Consider the following 17,822-nt stretch of genomic DNA (forward strand, 5'->3'; position numbering starts at 1 on the left):
GTGTAATACACGGAAGGCTTGATTTTAACATCATATGATCTAGGCATGAGCCGCTTTGGTGTGTAGCCAAAGTGTGCGCCGGTTGGAATCCATGGTATGAGCATAGGTTAAGGTAATCCTGTGTTCCTACATCCTGATGTCCGGGCTCAATGTTAATATTTATATCGCCTGTTATTACAGTGTTTTTAAAAGATGTTAAAGTTTGAAGAATCTGGTTCAAGGAGTTGTGGAAATAATCTAAATTTCTAACAGATGGAGACCTGTATAACGCAATAATAGCTGTGTCGCTTCCAATTTTGATTATTAAGCAATTGCATTCTTGTAATATACGTTCTTCAACTGAGACTTTTAGTGATTCTCTAGCATACACTATCACGCCGTCGTTTTGGTTATGGTTAGTTCTTGTATAATACATACTGTATCCTGGCAATTCTGGGAGATTATTATGTCTATTTTGTAACCAACATTCAGTTAAAACTATTATATCACAATAAAAGTTGAGCCTATGGAGGAAGATCTTAAAGCTATCTATATTTTTATAAATACTGCGAATGTTTTGGGTTAGTATTGTTAGTGAATTTGGGTAAACAGAGATACATTGTCGGCACTCCTCAACATCGCACGACCTTGACTCGGATACAGATAATTCATCCATTTCGTTTAGTATATTTACATCCATATTTCTAACTTTTTATACTATGTGTAGGTCTAAAAATAAACAAATTATGTGGCGCTCTTAGGCGCCTTCATAGTCTATAGAATTTATGTACCTGTTTTCGGCCGCTTTTCTTGCCGGGCACTCTGTGTCACCTGTCTTGTGGCCGCAGGGTTTCTTGAAACGTAGACAGGTCGCACATTTAGGCGAGTCCGCTTTCTTCGAGCACTCCTGGATTGAGTGGCCATCTTCCCCGCAGTGGCCGCAGGTCGGAGAGGCGGCTTTGCACGTTTTCGCCGCATGTCCATATTGCTGGCACTTGAAGCATCTTGTTACAAGTGTAAAGTCTCTAACTGGGCATGATGTCCAGTTAATGAAAAGTCTGTCCTGTGAGATTAGAGCTTTACGAATGACGGCTGGTACTTCTATTACATAATTTGTGTTTTCCAAATTTTTTCTTCCGGACTTATGGCTCAATTTTATTGAGGTCAGAAAAGTATCACGTGACATTGTTGGAAGTTTGTCAGCCAGGTTTTGTTCATAGATGCACTTGAGGACGTCCGCTTCAGCCATGGAACAGGGCACGCCAATAATAATAATGCGCGGTTTGCGTTTGTTGGTTTCGTCGACAGTGAGACCCGAGTTAACCAGGTTGACCGAACTCTTGAGCTTTTCCATATCCTGTTTAGTTTCAATGTCACTTTAAACTACTATTCAACGAGTGTGTAACTTTTTAATAGTAAGGGAGTTAATCATGACATCGATAAAAAAAATGTGTTTATAAAGTGAAAATAGCTATTAACTATAACACAAAAGCGTTCGGCCACCAGACCTGGATGTATGATGCACTCACGCCTTAGCCTTAGTGCCTTAGTACAAACTAAATTTAAAAAAAAATACATCCATACGGCGAAATCATGAAGCTATAGCACAGAATACATAATAGTAGCAACAGAAATTGCACTCCCTTGATCAGGATCAGATGCCGACATTTTAATGGTAATAATAATAATGCAAAATTTCCAACGAACCTGGTCACCTGGTGCATTCGAAATCGCACCTTACTACTACGCTCACAAGAGCGCAATTTTTTTGTGATCAGAATTGATCTACCTCGCAGCTCAAGCGTCAGGGTTGTTTAAGCAAAGTAAAATAAATAAAAACTTAATATTGAGAAGCAATTATTGTATTTACGATTAGTAAACGTTAATCTAGTGGTGTTTGTATTTCGTACCATCTCCAAAGTACCTATTAATAAACTTCAGTGTTGCGATAATTCGAAATTGGACAAACAGTTTTAAAAGGTGTAGTGTCGGAAAATAGACACGGTAAAGTAAAGTTAATGTTTTATTAGCTAAAATAATGTTTTTGCTATAGCTTTTTGCCATAAGTATTTCAAATTTATTTTAAAAAAATGCTGTTATTTTTAATTATTTAAATTACTACAGTTAATTATTATTTTTAAATATTACGATTTTCCATTATAAAGACGAATAACAGTGCTGTTGGAACAATAAACCTTGATTGCGACGATGATCGACTGAGCGAGTATAGGTACGCGTGTGTACACAGGCGCGTGGCAGCCATGACTGATTTGCAACTTGAAGTTGTCGCGCGCTGTAGGTAATTATCTCGGCCGGCATAGGCGAGTGACGGAGGCCTGGCTATAGATAAAAATGGAGGCCACACTCCGAATACCTACTTGAAGCACAATCTCGCTCTCTGTGGGCAGACTCTCTCTTTCTAAGTAAACAAAAAATACAAATTTGCTCAAAGTCAATGAAACTCAATGTAAAATTTTTATTTCTTGACATAGGTATCATTAAATGATAAGTGTAAATACTGGTAAAACGTTTTAGGAAGAAATTACTGTGAAAAATGTAAAAAATGTTTACAATGATCCAATGTCGGAAATCACCAAATAAACACTTACGCGTGGAATCTTAAGTGACTTCCGGGACACCACGTACTACCGCAACCACGCACTACAAAATTTTGCACCATTTCTTGTGAATTATGTCCTGTAAACAATCTCAAACGAAATTAACTGCATAAACAAAATAGTAAACAACCGCCATGATGGGCCGGATTGGGCCGATGTTGCCACATGGTACCGATTCCCCAGGAATTGGGATTGTAATTTCCTGATTCGCCAACACATTAAACCTAAACGGCCGACAATTTTGTGATTTTTAATTCAACTAGGTAATTGTAGTTCAATATTTAATTATTTATTTGTTTAACTTCTGATTTGGTTAGTGAATTGGCTATTTCGAAGAATTTACTAGGAGATTTAAATAAGGAGATAGCAATACTACAGTCCACACTAAAAAGAGAGGTCGGCCCACAGAGAGCGAGATAGAGATAAGTAGGTATTTGACTCAAGTTTTTGTTCCAAGTCTGGCCTCCATTTTTATCTTTAGCTTCATGGGCGAAATCCAACTTTGACGTTCTAAATTTAAATCACTTTACCGCCCTTTTACTATTTTGGTGGTTTGAAAACGCATTTTCTTGATACTTAACATAATACTTAACCACATGTCACTAAAAAAAACTTGATAGTTGGATATTTTAAGTAACGGAAAAAAAGCTAGGTTTAAACTAACTTAGGCTAACTTGTACCACCTAACTTTGACCGTATCTATGACGATACCTAACCGGTGTTTTATGTTAGAGTTTGACAGATTTTTGACGTTTGTCACAGTTAAAGTTGGTGCAAGTCAGCCTGACGTCACCTTCCATGTTGCCATATTTGATACTTATTAAACAACCTTTCGACACTTACCCCGTTACTTATAAAACTTACACGCTCGTTGAACAGTGTTTTAAAGTGACGTTTAGTATGGAAATGTCATTTTAAAACAGTGTTCAACAACTGTGTAACTTTTTATTAGTAAGGGGGTAAGACTCTAAGACATTCGATGATTCGACCATTCGATGATACGGCATTCGATATTTCGTACGTTCGAGATTATGACCAATCGATGAAACGGCTTCGATGAAACGACCTTCGATGAAACGACTTTCGATAAAACGTAGGGAACCCACTCTGCTCATAAGGTAACCCCGCAAAAAGAAGTCTACTGTAATGAGACTAGCGCTTCTTAGAGGCAGTGAGATTTCATCCCTGCTTAATGAGGATCATTTCGATTTTTAGCTGTTAATGCAGATTTATAGGGCTAAGAAATCCTTAATACACAGTCCAAAAATTTTTGTTCTACGACAAAAATTGACGAAGTTATGGTCAAATTACTAAAAAAGTTCACTGACCGCCCGGCGCGGGGACGATGACGTCATTATATCCGATCCGAACGCTGCCGGCGTACTGCGTGGATAGAAAATATTTTTTTCTAGCCAAACTATCAGTTTTAGAGAAAAACTTGTAATGACATTTATTCATCAGAATAAAGTAAGCTATCGATAGGTAATTTTTAAAAATAGAAATTGTGAAAAATAACGCAAAAAATCCATCATAATATTATGTATTATTATGTTCAATACAAACAATTATTAAGTTACACTCACCCCAACCGCGTCTCCGCATTGCATCGAATCCTATGAAAATGTGGTTTTTGGACATAGCGATACTTACTTTTCACAATTTTTATTTTTAAAAATTACTGATCGATAGGTTACTTTATTTTGATGAATAAATGTTATTAAAAGTTTTTTTCTAAAACTGATAGTTTAGCTGGAAAAAAATATTTTCCATCCCAATAGTACGCCGGCTGCGCTCGATTCGGATATAGTGACGTCACGCGGCCCTGCGTACGTTGACTTTTAGCGGCAAAAACGGCCTATGTTTATTACTTAATATCTTCGTAAGTAATGGTCCGATTTGGATAATTCAAAAAGATATATCTTTCTTATGTCTTAAAGATTAACGTAGATACTAGTTTTATTGAATTTTCTACAACAGTACTGATCCTCATTGGTTTGTTGCATTGAAAGGATGATTAATTTTTGAGAATGCTATACTGGTAGGCTGAAAAGCTTTTTGATTTTTAAAGCTGCAAGATTCGCAAGGCTATGACCGGAGCACTTGGCTTCACCAAGATGGGGCTACGTGTCACATTTCAAATGAGAGCATTTAGATGGTAAGAGACAAGTTCCCACAAAAAAATAATTTCAGGCAGGGGTGACATCTCCTGGCCACCAGGAAGCCCTGATCTCACTCCAGAAAATTCTTTTTTGTGGTGTTACATTAAGAATAGAGTACCTATACAAATTTTATAATCCAACAAACATGCAGCAACTGAAGCTGAGCATTCGGCAAAAAATTGAAAATAGGTTTCGAGGTAATTCTAACGAACGCATTTCAAGATTTTGATGTATGTTGATCGAATGTTGTAAGCGTCAAGGAAATCTCCTAGGCGATTTAATTTAATAAAGGTAAATTTAAAAATATATTGCATTAAATTTCCTTCAAATTGCAAAAGTTAAAGTTCTATAAAAATGTACAGTTTTCGTTTCCTTCAATTTTCAAAAGTGAATTTTCTTCTGGGCCACCCTGTATTTATGTATTCGTCATTAGTGTGAATAGCCCAGATAAAGAAATTTGTTTTTTGAAAGGCTTTTTGAAGAATGGCTTTTTTGTAACTTTTTGGACTTTAAATAAAAGCCGTCATTATTATAAGCCATTTTATTCATATTTACCTCAAAGATTAATGTACTTCATTTTATTAATAGAAAATTGTCGTAGTTTTTTAATATCCGGTATCCGGCCGGATAGTAAATTTAGGCCGGATATCCGTTTCATCTCTACTTAGTATACAATTGTAGAGATTCCAAAATAAATAGTAAATCAGAAAATAGGATCATAAAATATCAGGTTAAATAAGTAACATTATCATGAATATTTTTGAATTTAGATTAAACTTATTTTATTTTTTTCAAATAATTGTATATTTTGTTTTGGTGATAAGAGCTTTTAGATTTCACAATCAAATCATGGTTAAGTTATTGAAATTAAACAAGATTTAAATAATTCTATGTTTAATAAGATTTGCCATCATGACACGTCATTATCTTCAAAACTATCTAGTACACTTTCCAATGCTATCTTCTCTGGAACCATTATTGCATTTGATACAGGTGTAGGTTCCTTATTTCTCTTTAAGAATGGCAATAACAGACTTTTTAGTTTATTGTCATTAGTTATACCAAAATCCGATTCAGCTCTATCCACTTGTTTCTCCAGCAGGTCAACATTTTTGTACAACTTCATTATGACTTCATGAAGAGTACCAATCTTCTTTGATAGAGTGTTTACTTCATGTCGATATTTAATAATATCTTCTGACACAGCCGAATTGCATTCGCTGTTTTTGATCCGTATCATTTGCAAGACACTAGATAATTCTTCAAGTCTTGTTAGCATGTTGTCAATTACATCTTGCACAGTCTGAAATCCACTGGACACATCCAGTTTTATGTACGCAGCGTAATCTTTGACCACTTCGTTTAGCATTGCAGTTATTAATTGATATCACACATCAAAATCAGGATACAAAAATTCAAGCAAGCTCACAATTTTATCAAGTACATCTGTCACAAGTTTTGACAATTGCCTTACTGAAGTTGGACAAAGGTGGAGAAGTTTTATGAAAAATTCCATGACGTAAACTTAATACTAGTATTTAAAACGGCAATAAGTTAAAAACACCATGCCTGCAATGAGACATGCTTGTAGTTTAGGCCTGCTAAATAGTTGTGAAATTCAAATAGCCATGACATGATTTGAAATCATTGCAAAACTGCGCCATCAACACAGACAGAGTATCAAGGACAATGGGAGCGTTTGACGGAAAATAATAGCGCTGGCTAGCGCTAGAAAATAAAATGGCGTCCTTTTAGCGGTAAGTGTTTTCACTGTCAAATGTATGGGAAACTGAAGTATAACAAACGTGTCCTAGGCCCTAGCCGAAAACATACTATAATTTTGGAGGTTGCCATGGCAATCAAAATGGCGATTGCTAGCAAATTCTAACAATGCTATTTTATTATCGGCTGAACGCAACCAATGTGCGCTGGAGGCACAGATGAGACGGGAGGAGGGATTTGTTGATCTAATCTAATCTAATGTTGTTAATAACTAATTTTGGAAGGTACACTATTTATTTTCTTCTAAAAGTTAATCGAGCAGATAATTTAGTAAAAACAAATTTTACTGTCTGTGTATAACGCTATTATTCGAAGTGTTCTAGATTATGGGTCTTTCTTTTTGGAACCTTGTAGCATTGTGGGTTTGCGCAAACTTGACACTGTTCAATCTAAAGCCCTTCGTATTGTCACTGGTGCAATGCGGTCTAGTCCTAATAATGCGGTCCAAATTGAATGTGTTGAGCCTCCCCTTAGTCTTCGAAGGCAATTTTTAAGTGATAAATATCTATTTCGTGCATTTCAATTTCTTAATCATCCTCTCTATTCTAAGTTGCAAGATTTGTCAGAATATGTAGACTCTGTACCTTATTGGACTCATAAAACTACACCGTGCCTTGTCATAAGTTTTCGTAAATATATTTCATTACAAGCTCCTAGCCATAGATCTGCATACATGCCTCTGTTCTGCTCCAATTATGAATCCCTAATTCTCTCCCCTGACATTTATTTCGACTTGGATATTCCAAAATATGGTAGTTCTGCTTTCTCTACTTTTAACCTTGTTTTAGAATCTAATGGCTGGCATGATTGGCACCATATTTATTGTGACGCTTCGAAACATTCACCTGATGGTAACGTGGGCGTAGGAGTCTTTCATTATCAGTACAAAATAAATCAAAAAAAGATGTTCCCCCCTGAGACGTCAGTATTTACGGGTGAATGCTATGGTTTATACAAATCATTAGAATATATATTACTCATGAAACTTAAAAAGTCCATAATTTTTTCAGACTCAAAAAGTGCATTACAAGCTTTTGCTAAATTCCCTTTTAAAGCTAATATTAATTTTCCAATAATTATTGATAGTAGAATATTACTTAACAAATGCCGACTGAATGGTTTTCAGGTAATTTTTGCCTGGATCCCCTCTCACAGTAATATTCCCGGTAACGAAATAGCAGATAAAATGGCAAATGAGGCAGTACAGTGTGGAGATATTTTCCCATATAAAAACTTCTCTCATGATTTAGCTTCCCTTCCTAAATCCTATCTTCGTAAAGCTTGGGAAGGTGAATGGAACAGTAGTGACCTGGTTAAAGGGAAGCATTATAAGAGTATACAGCCCAATATCCCGGTTAAACCTTGGTTTTTCAGAACGACGCTCGATAAGACAGCCACCTCTATTCTCATTCGCATGCGGTTAGGGCATACGTGTACGCCAGCACATTTAGCCAGACTTAAAATCATTGATAGTAATTTATGCGATTGTGGCTCTGAAGTAGGTGATATTAATCACATCCTGTTTTCCTGTCCGAAGTATGATCGCTCCTTTTTTATGTCCTCATTGTTAACCCTCCGTGTCCCTTTTCCCACTTGTATTAATACCCTTTTATGCACAAACGATCAAGATATTTATAAATGTATCTCCTTATTCCTATCTAAAAATGATATAAAGGTTTAGTCTTTGTACCTCATATATGTTTTAAATTATATTTTTAATATCTTATTACATCTACCTACCTACCTATATTGATCCTATCCTTTTTAATTTCCGAAATTCCGATATTTCCTACATTTTCGTTTCCCTACCTTTGTCGTGGCAAATGCACAAGCCGTGCGAGCCAAAAAAAAAAAAAAAATTTACTGTCTTAAGCTTCGTTCCCACTTTAAACTAGATTTACGTTATAGTTCCAAAATACTGGACTGTCCTGTCGATGACATTGACAGCGGGGCGCCACCGTCAATACCGAATCGCTGGTTCCGATTTTTGCCATGTTGGAAACCATATAGTTGAACGATGGTAGCGCCCCCCTGTCATTGAGTTTGGCGGGACAGTTCAGCGTGGGTCATCTATAATATTATGGTCATGGTTAGTCGGTTTCTCTGGGACTGGAAAAATGACTAAGCCTAGGCCCGTGGCCGCGTGGGCCTGATTCTAATTTGTATGAAGAATCAGCTGATAGGCTAGGCTAAGAGAAAAGACAGCAGTATCTCCATCCAACATGTTATAAGCATGCAAAAATGCTTTAAACCGGATCTCCAGCGCGTGTTTTGCCCTACACAATCAACAAAAACATGTCAAAAATCTAAGATGTCAACGTACCATTGCATCGGCAACAGTGATAACTATCCATTGCCTGTCATGTCGTCTCGTTCTATCGCAAAGAATCGCCATTTGATTTTGATGAGAGCTAGAGCAAAAACGGAAATGGATATTAGTTAACAGTGTGGCCCACAGCGCCACAGGTGTGGCCTGTGGTGGTGTGGCGTTGAGATGTTTTTGGTGATTGTGTAGGCAGAACACGCGCTGGAGAACCGGCTTTATAAATTCATATTGCTGTTAAAAAAAGACTGAAATTTTAAAAAATTACTTGTATTAAGATTAAATAATAATTAATGTGACGACTGACTGTAGGTATATTCATAGCATTATTTAAAATGATTAATCATTTGATTCCATGACTAATACAATAATAAAAAAAAAACAAGTGTTAAAATTTGCTTGTCAAATTGGGCTTTCTGTGTGCAGCGTTGAATTTTGGTTTATGGCTTTGTTTTAAGAAATAACAAAATAATGTTACCTTCTACTGGTTATTTTAAAGGTATTAATTGTCCTTTTTATGATAGTGGACTGTGTGAGCGACCTTATTGTCATTTTCGTCATGTAAGGAAAGAATCTCAGAATGGAGCCAACGAAGAAAGTGGAGCAATTCTTCAGAAACTGGTGTCGGCAGCGGTACAAAAAGTCCTTCAACAGACCGACGCCTCAGGAACAGTCTCTCCTCAAGAAGTTTTACCTTTAGATCCTGCCGCTGATATAATTAAAACTGGTATTCAACAAACAGTTTCCAAAGTCACATACAATCCTACACCAATATCGGAGTTGAATAAGATTACTAACATAGATTCCGAGAATAAGGATGACATTAACGAGCAGAGGAAGAGACATATTCCGGTTCCGTACACACCTCGAAAGCCTATTAGTTTACCAGTAAGAAGGCCTTTAGACACAAATGGTGCTTCGAAACCGTTCATATACATACCACCGCCCGTTAAATATACGCCAGGGAGCACTGATTCTGCGCCAGTTGATCCTTATACGCCCAAGGGTGGAATAGATTCCACTGAAAAGTATCTACCTGGTTCAGAAGTCGAATTGCAGGAATATAAACCAAATGAAAACACGCAACCAACTACCACTAAACACAACTATGTACCTTCAGATAGGAGTGTAAATAAGAAAAAGATTTTGGAATACAAACCTACCAAAGTGTCAACAAAGAATGAGAGCAGCACAGTAACTTATCAACCAACACCAAGATCTTTGGCTCCATGTTTTTCTAGCGATGAGGAATCTGAACCAGATAATAAAAAGAGGAAGATGTCTAGTGAATTCAATGGGCTGGATGATTTAGGCCCTGAGTTCGATATATTAGATCAAATTTTGGACGAAGAAAAAACAGAAAATCCACAAGTTCAAGACTTAAAAAGAAACAAACAGGAGTTGAAAGATGACAAAAAACTATCTTCAAAACCTAAAGAAAGCCTTAAAGTAAGCAAAAGTGAAAGTAAGAAACAATCCAGTAGACATGAAAGCAAAAATAACAGTAAACATGAAAGTAAGAATGATAGTAAACATGAAAGTAAAAATGATAGTAAACATGAAAGTAAAAATGATAGTAAACATGAAAGTAAAAATGATAGTAAACATGAAAGAAAACATGACAGTAAACATGAAAAAAAATATGATAAAGATAAAAATACAGATACCTCAAAACATGACAAAGAGAAATTAAAATCAAGGAGTGAAGATAAAAAATCTAGTTCCAGTAAAGATGGTTCTAGAAGTTCCAGTAAAGACCATAAAACAAAAGAACACAAGTCTCGTGATGATAAGAAAGACAAACACAGCAGTGACAATAAAAAACACTCTAGTACTAAAGTGTCCCATGAGAGTTCAAAAGATAAACACCGTTCCAAAAGTACAGAAAAGCATTCTAAACACTCTAGCTCAAGTAAAAATGAGACGAAACATAAAGATAAAAGTGAGCATCACAAAAGTCATAAAAGGTCAAAAGAGTCGAAGGAACGAAGCAAAAAGAAGAAGAAAAAAGATAAGGAATCAGTATCTAACAATGGTTGGGCTGATAGTGACAACAGTCATAATGAAAGTATTGAATTAAATGATGAAGATTTATGTGATATATCAGACTCCGATGAAGAAAGCAGGACTTTAGAATGTAAAAGGATATTTGAAGAATATGTTCCAACGCCAATAACCCAACCTGTTGAGGAAACAACAAAAGTAGAGGACAACAATGAAGATGAATATGTTCCAAGTAAAAAGAGAATATCAAGGACAGTAGAAAAAAATGTTAAAGTAATTCCTAAACCTCCTGTAAAACCTGACTACAAACTCAATGCAGCTCAGGCTATGGCTGAAAGGTTAGCGAAGGTGAAGGAATATCATGCATCAAAAATTAAAACAGAGACTCAAGTTGAGGATTCTAATAAAGTAGATATCAGAAAAAACATTCTTGGTGTTCCAAATATCAGTAGCTCTAAGATTCGTATTGCACATGTGCCTTATGCTTCTACTTTAATGAATGCTAAAAAGAATATTTCACCAATTACTAATGTTAAAAGTGAACCATCCACTAGTTCAACTATAGCACAAACTGTGAAAAAAGGGTCCCAGCGAGTTTCTCATGTTCCAAATGAGAAATTTATTGATAGGCCAGGAGTCCTAGAACCACTTGGATCAAAGATTCCAGCAAATATTAGATCAACATACCTAAATATGATGATAGATGATTGTTTAAAAATTTACCTTTCTGCAACTGATGCCTATGCTAGAGCTCAACATGAAGAACTAACAACTAGTAAAAAATGCACTACTGTTCCAATATATAAAAACTCTGCAGTAATGACTGTTAGTAGGCTAAGAAAAGAGTTGCAAGAATGTAATGGAATAAAAAAGACAGGACTTGATTGTTCAACTTTACAAAAACTACCACAGAATGTGTCTGGGCAGTCAAGTAACTCAGGATCATGGAGTATTGAAAATAAAAACAGAAGAGTAGTGGAGTCACAAGAGTTTCATGGAGCTAAACTTTACACCAACATACAAAAGTGGATTCTATCAGAAGAACAATTGCAGGAAAATGGCTTTCCTAGACCGCATCCCAATCAGAATAAAGGAAGAGCAATAATATATGGTCAAAATAAACAAACACCACCCAAGGGATTTGTCAGGACATGCTGCCGATGTAAAAAAGATTTCACTGTAGATAAAAAAGGTTTTCCTTGCATTAAAGAGGAATGTATTTACCATCCTAATCGAAAATATAGAGTACGTGGAGAGGTCAAATATCAGTGTTGTAGTCAAGATGGCATGTCGGACGGGTGTTGCATTGCGCCGTGCCATGTTTATGAATATGTAGATTTTGAAAATTTAAAAGGATTTGTAAAAACTTTACCACCAGAAAAAGAAATGGAAGATTATGGTGTATATTCTTTAGATTGTGAAATGTGCTACACCACACATGGCCTAGATTTGACCAGGGTAACTGTAATTAACTCTAAATGTAAGGTGATATATGAGACTCTTGTAAAACCATTACATCCTATTATTGATTACAATACAAGGTATTCAGGGATAACAGAAGAGCAGATGGCAGAAGTTAAAACAACACTTTTGGAAGTTCAAGCTACTCTGCTTGCTATGTTTAATAGTAAAACAATTCTAATAGGTCACAGCTTAGAGTCAGATTTTAAAGCGCTCAAATTAATTCATGATACTGTGATTGACACAAGTGTATTATACCCTCATAAAATGGGACCACCCTATAAAAGAGCGCTAAGAAATTTATCTTCTGAGCACTTGAAAAAAATAATACAAAATTCTGTTGATGGTCACGACAGTGCAGAGGATGCAACAGTATGCATGGAATTAATTCACTATAAATTGAAAGAAGATTTAAAGACTAGGTAAAGAAGTACTTACTTTACTATGCAGTCCTTGTGTGCAGATTAAAATTATCAAGTACGATTACAGTGTTAGCTCCAAGACTGCCAATCCTGCTTACAATTTGAAACCAATATGTTTGATTGTGACTGGACCTAAATAATCTTACCATTAAATATAATTTATTAATTTGCCTTTTGTGCTGTTACTAGTACTACTACATTAGTAGTATCTAAGTATAATTACCACCTTAATTTTATAATTTGTAAAGACAATACTATTTATATAATTTTATGGTGTAGTAGCAATAAATGTTAGAGTTTATGTCTGTATTACTTCATGTGAAGTTATATAAATTAATATCTTTTCTATAAACTTTTATTTGATAAAAACTCTTTTATTTTCTAATAAATCCTTCATTTTAAGTTTTTGTTATCTAATTAGATCTGAGTTTCTTGCAAACTTGCAGCTAGAAAAATAAACGGAGGTTCATGAGTATAGTACCCGGAGCACAAAAATAAAGATCGTTGTCGTTATGGAGGGTACCTAAGTAATCGTGTTTTTTGTTCGGAAAAACAAAACAGCGCCGCTACGGTTGTTTAAAAGGAATGGGAATACCACTGTCTAATAGGAATACGAAAGTTGGTACCTACCAAATGGAACTGATAGCTCAGCAGTATTGATAGTAGCGCCCTACTACGGCAGCAGTGTTAACTGCCCATTCCCGATCATGTCGTCTCGTTCTATCGCAAAGGTTCAACATTTTGACGAGAGCGAGAACAACAGAAATGGATAGTAACACTGGCCGTGTGTACCCAAATGTTTATGGGACACTTTCAGAGCCCCGATTACGGTAATTTTTAACGTCAACAATCCAGACACGCTTCTCGATTCTGCGATACGATTGGTCGTTCAACAGCGTACGTCAGCTGTTTTGACCAATCGTATTGCAGAATCAGAAACGCGTCTGGATTGTAGACGTTAAAAGTTACCGTAATCGGGGCTCAGATTCAGTTTTGTCCATTAAGTGGCAAAAATCGGAACTATTAACCTACTAGGATTGATACTAGCGCCCTCCTGTCAAATATCTGGGTGGGATACTTCATTGTTGGACAGCTCGTGCTTAGGGTACAGTCTTAAAACAATCAAAGGAAGCAACAGTGATCCCAATTAGCATATCAATGAAATATTATTTGTGAATTTAACATTTAAGTAGGTAGTAGTAAGGGCTAGCGCTAAGTAAGACGGTTTACATGGGATTTTTTTTCGCAATCCGCGCAGTATGCTCCGTGCCAGAATGGGAGAGTTGTTTCGTTACGTTTCAAGTCCATTTTCATGGCTAAGTGTGTGTAACCCGAATGTAAATGAATAATATAACGGGACTATTCCCACCGTAGCCAGGATCTACAGCTTGAACGCCAAAAACCCAACCAGTGAAGAAGTTTGTCCCGGAAACAAATGAATAATATAGCAGGTAAATAGTAATCTCGTTACAAAACAATGCAGCATTATAATGATTTGCAACAGGGATACTATCAGCACGACAGCACCCACGACGCTCGTTGTCTTCTTCGCCAACACCACGTTAACCAATATGGTAGGTAGGTTTAAATTTATTTTTCGGATTATAAATGAAGTAGATTCAAGCTTGCTCTTAACTCCTACATCGGGAACAACACAATAGATTTTACACTGTGAGTCGTACCTGAGAATCGAACCCAGATCAGTTTGATAGAATACTCTCTAACCATACTTACGTTGCTCGGACCACGAGGAGACGCCATATTGATGCGCAGTGTGCATTGACTTTATGAGATTTAAAGTACTAGTTCAAAATATACACAGCAGCAACATAGTGTCTCGTAGCGAAGACACGTTTATCTGTACCCTGAGCACGAATAACTCTCGTATTCGTATTCCTCTGTTTTACATACACAAAAAGTCGATTATGATAACGAGAACGATATTTATTCGTGCTTCGGGTACCAACTGCTTTGTTGTTTGTGTTCAAATTAGATATAAAATCATAATTATCTAAAAATTCTTGCTAATCAAACCAACACCAAACTGTTTTTTATGATCCAGCAAGATATTTTTCTAAACAGACATGTTTATATAAAAATTATCCCCAGAAAATATTATAGTATTTCCCTGCCAGACTGATGACTAAGTATTAGAGCTGGATTCATACTTACCTACTGAAAACAAAAACACTTGTAACATTTACACAATAAAATGTGAGGGCATAAAATAGAATTACGTTGTACTGTTTAAAAAGATAAATAGATCTTAGGAGAGTAAACACTTGATCTAACTATTGATTGAAACTCCTTTCATCAAAATTCATTCTTGATATTAAAATAATTAATTGTTCAAGAAACTAGGCGAAAGGAATTTCGTGCAAGGGAACGTTAGACTAATAAAAGAGGAAATTAATAAAGTGATAGAGAAATACAAACACAAAAATACAACCGAAAATAATATTTTACTAGAAGACAAAATATTACACATTCGTAAAAATGTCCTCAAACATGTGAGACATTCAAACTTATAGGTTTATATGAAAACTGCTACACAGTGCTCACATGAACATCCATAGGAATGTCCAAGGTGAGTAGACAACTTGATGAATTTTGTGCAGCAGATTATTTTTTATATTGCAGACAGAAATAAAAACACTTGTACTATTTTTAGGTAAACATTTTGTTGGGGTATACTAAAAGTTTTAATACCTCCAGGTGTTAATTTAGAAAAGTAATTGGATAGTTCTATTATTCAGTATTAGCAATAAAATACAGTTAGTTAAGTAGTAACAACTGGTATTTTGGCAGTTTTATTATGAAGATTCAAAACTTATGAACATGAAATAAAATATAAAGCATAATAAACAATTGATGCAATATCTATTCTCATAACGAAAGGCCTGTAAATTTTTCCACTTGAATAGCTAGTAAATTCTAGGACTTGTCATATTTATTCTTTGACAATCACTTGGATGTTACATTACTGAAGCTGTGCGTTTCAGTGTTATGCTATAAAAGTATGTGTTAAAAATGAAATTAATTACAAAAATAAGTTATTCACACATAATTGAACAAGCTATATGCCAGTATGGTATATCTAACAATGTCTAGAATTAAGTAATAAACTTTTCCTATTCTTAATATTAGTGGTTGTAATGATATTAATACAATCTAGTATATTGTCAAAGACAAGCAAATCTAGTGGTTTTCATGTATAAAATAAAGATACAATTTTGAATTTCTTTAACAAAATTATGATGAGTAATAATGACAGTTAAATATGACGCTCAAACTGTTAAAACAGTTCTGGCAATGGTATTGACTCAATATAAGAGTTAATTTACACACTTGTCCCAATGAATTTACATGGAGGTATTGGCCGTTACCAACAGCAGCCCAGATCCCGTGTCACTGACGTCAGAGACCCAGTGTGTCTCCGCTAATCAATAAACGATTGTTCTACACATGCTTTCACCCGCTTTTCATACTCCCTCCGGTTCTCCTTGTATAGTTGTGCAGCCATTGAGTTCGCTGGTGAGTTTGGATTTGGGTCACTAAGTAAGGACTGAAATTAAAATTAATTACATTTATTGTTGAATTAATTAATACACTATTATTATTATTTACTATAGTCACATCTTCAATAAGAATCAATTTACAAATAAGTTGATGCTTTGGTAGCAAAATCAATTAGGATGTCTTATTGGAAGTTTTGCTTGAAAATCAAAATTGTACATTCATTCTTATTATTTTCTTATTTATCTCTGAATTGAAAACATATTATTTACTAGGACCAAAAAGTGCATGCATGAATTTTTTAAAATTTTATGATAAACATTTACCTGTATAGAAGTTAAAATAGCTGACACATCATATGTAGGGCTCCACCGATTTTGCAAGATGTCTAAACAAATTCCACCATCAGCATACACATTTGGATGGAACATTTTTGATACAAACCGCACTGTTGGTGGCTTATTGGGGTATTCTTCTGTAAATTCTATTGTTAGTTTAAATGTACCATCTTCAAATGGAGTATCATGGGGCCCAAATATCACAGCATTCCAGATCATGATATTGTTATCAGTAGGAGCACCCGAGACACCAGTTGGTGGATCTTCTTGTAAGCTGAAACCATTAACGATAAAATGTTAAAGCTGTCTTTGGTAGAGTATTCAAAGTTAAAGTTTTTTATACAAAAGTTCCTATCATTCACAAATCAAGGTCATATGATATTAGGTATAATGTTTGATTGAATTAATACCACCAAAGTCATGACGCTAACAGTAATGCAGGTAACGTAGAATTTGTAGCGTCTTACGAAAATAATTAGGGTAAATGGTAAGTTTCCTGAAAATTAGAATCTATTTGGATAACCTAGTTAGTGTACCAACAAACAAGTGTGTGACGTAGCTACATCTACAAATAGCATGTACAACACTGTACTCGACATAGAAAACCTCCCTCCCAACGAGGATGGCAGTCAAAAGGTAAAAATGGAAATGTAGAACAGAATAGAAATCGATGAAAATGACAGTGATGTAATTTGATGAATCAGCATTATTGCTTTTGTCCTAAAATAAAGAATCGTCTAACGTCGTATAAAATACTGAAATTGATGAAATTAACTAGGCTAAGATTGATGAATAACCAAGACAAACCGTTTGAAATCTCTCATCAGGCGTCTTCTGGCAGGAGTTGACATTTTGATTTCACGCACTTAGCACACTGGTTTAACCGATTAAAGTTTCCAAAACCTTAATCTACAAGTGAATCTTTCATATGATCGATTTAGTAAATATCACAAGGCTCTTGTACACAAAAGATTCTTCCTTTGTCGTTGTAAAATTTTTGTCGTCACGACTGTGAGTGAGATGGTTGTCAGATGACCATGAAATTAGCATTTTTTTTAGTACGTAAGACAGGTACACCAACATAATGATGACGTTTGATTTCGTTGTAATGTTGGTCAAATTGAAGTCAACTTCATCTTAATAGTGTTGCGCTTTCCGGTACCGGTAGCGTAAAAATTATGATTCGAACGTTAAAATAATACGACTAAAAAAAAAAATTA

General features: G+C 35.4%; 3 protein-coding genes across 3 annotated transcripts; 1 reads left to right on the forward strand and 2 right to left on the reverse strand.

Annotated features, from left to right (window-relative positions):
• Positions 1–5,633: 5,633 nt before the first annotated feature.
• Positions 5,634–6,561, reverse strand: LOC114351567 (uncharacterized). Its single transcript, XM_028302830.1, has one exon. It carries the CDS (start codon positions 6,123–6,125, stop codon positions 5,667–5,669), a length of 459 nt encoding a protein of 152 aa, XP_028158631.1. The 5' UTR covers positions 6,126–6,561; the 3' UTR covers positions 5,634–5,666.
• A 2,630-nt stretch (positions 6,562–9,191) lies between these two features.
• On the forward strand, positions 9,192–12,785 carry LOC114351553 (RNA exonuclease 1 homolog). The gene has a single exon (XM_028302817.1). It carries the CDS (start codon positions 9,333–9,335, stop codon positions 12,750–12,752), a length of 3,420 nt encoding a protein of 1,139 aa, XP_028158618.1. The 5' UTR covers positions 9,192–9,332; the 3' UTR covers positions 12,753–12,785.
• Positions 12,786–15,191: 2,406 nt separating this feature from the next.
• Positions 15,192–17,646, reverse strand: Ubc6 (ubiquitin conjugating enzyme 6). The gene is made up of 3 exons (XM_028302818.1): positions 17,410–17,646; positions 16,591–16,876; positions 15,192–16,313 (listed from the first exon to the last, which is right to left on the reverse strand). Exons 1-3 carry the CDS (start codon positions 17,451–17,453, stop codon positions 16,188–16,190), a joined length of 456 nt encoding a protein of 151 aa, XP_028158619.1. The 5' UTR covers positions 17,454–17,646; the 3' UTR covers positions 15,192–16,187.
• Positions 17,647–17,822: the final 176 nt, after the last annotated feature.

The sequence above is a fragment of the Ostrinia furnacalis genome, unplaced genomic scaffold (assembly GCF_004193835.3).
Source record: "Ostrinia furnacalis isolate ACB-3 unplaced genomic scaffold, ASM419383v2 OfSCF1160, whole genome shotgun sequence".
NCBI classification, from domain to species: Eukaryota; Metazoa; Arthropoda; class Insecta; order Lepidoptera; family Crambidae; genus Ostrinia; species Ostrinia furnacalis.

Bases quoted from the DNA above. Each gene is read 5' to 3' on its own strand.
- LOC114351567 (XM_028302830.1), bottom strand. From the start codon at position 6,125: ATGCTAAACGAAGTGGTCAAAGATTACGCTGCGTACATAAAACTGGAT.
- Ubc6 (XM_028302818.1), bottom strand. From the start codon at position 17,453: ATGTCAACTCCTGCCAGAAGACGCCTGATGAGAGATTTCAAACG. The intron at 16,877-17,409 runs GTTTGTCTTGGT...TAATGGTTTCAG, and splicing joins CTGATGAGAGATTTCAAACG to CTTACAAGAAGATCCACCAA. The intron at 16,314-16,590 runs GTAAATGTTTAT...TTTTAATTTCAG, and splicing joins CTATTTTAACTTCTATACAG to TCCTTACTTAGTGACCCAAA.
- LOC114351553 (XM_028302817.1), top strand. From the start codon at position 9,333: ATGTTACCTTCTACTGGTTATTTTAAAGGTATTAATTGTCCTTTTTAT.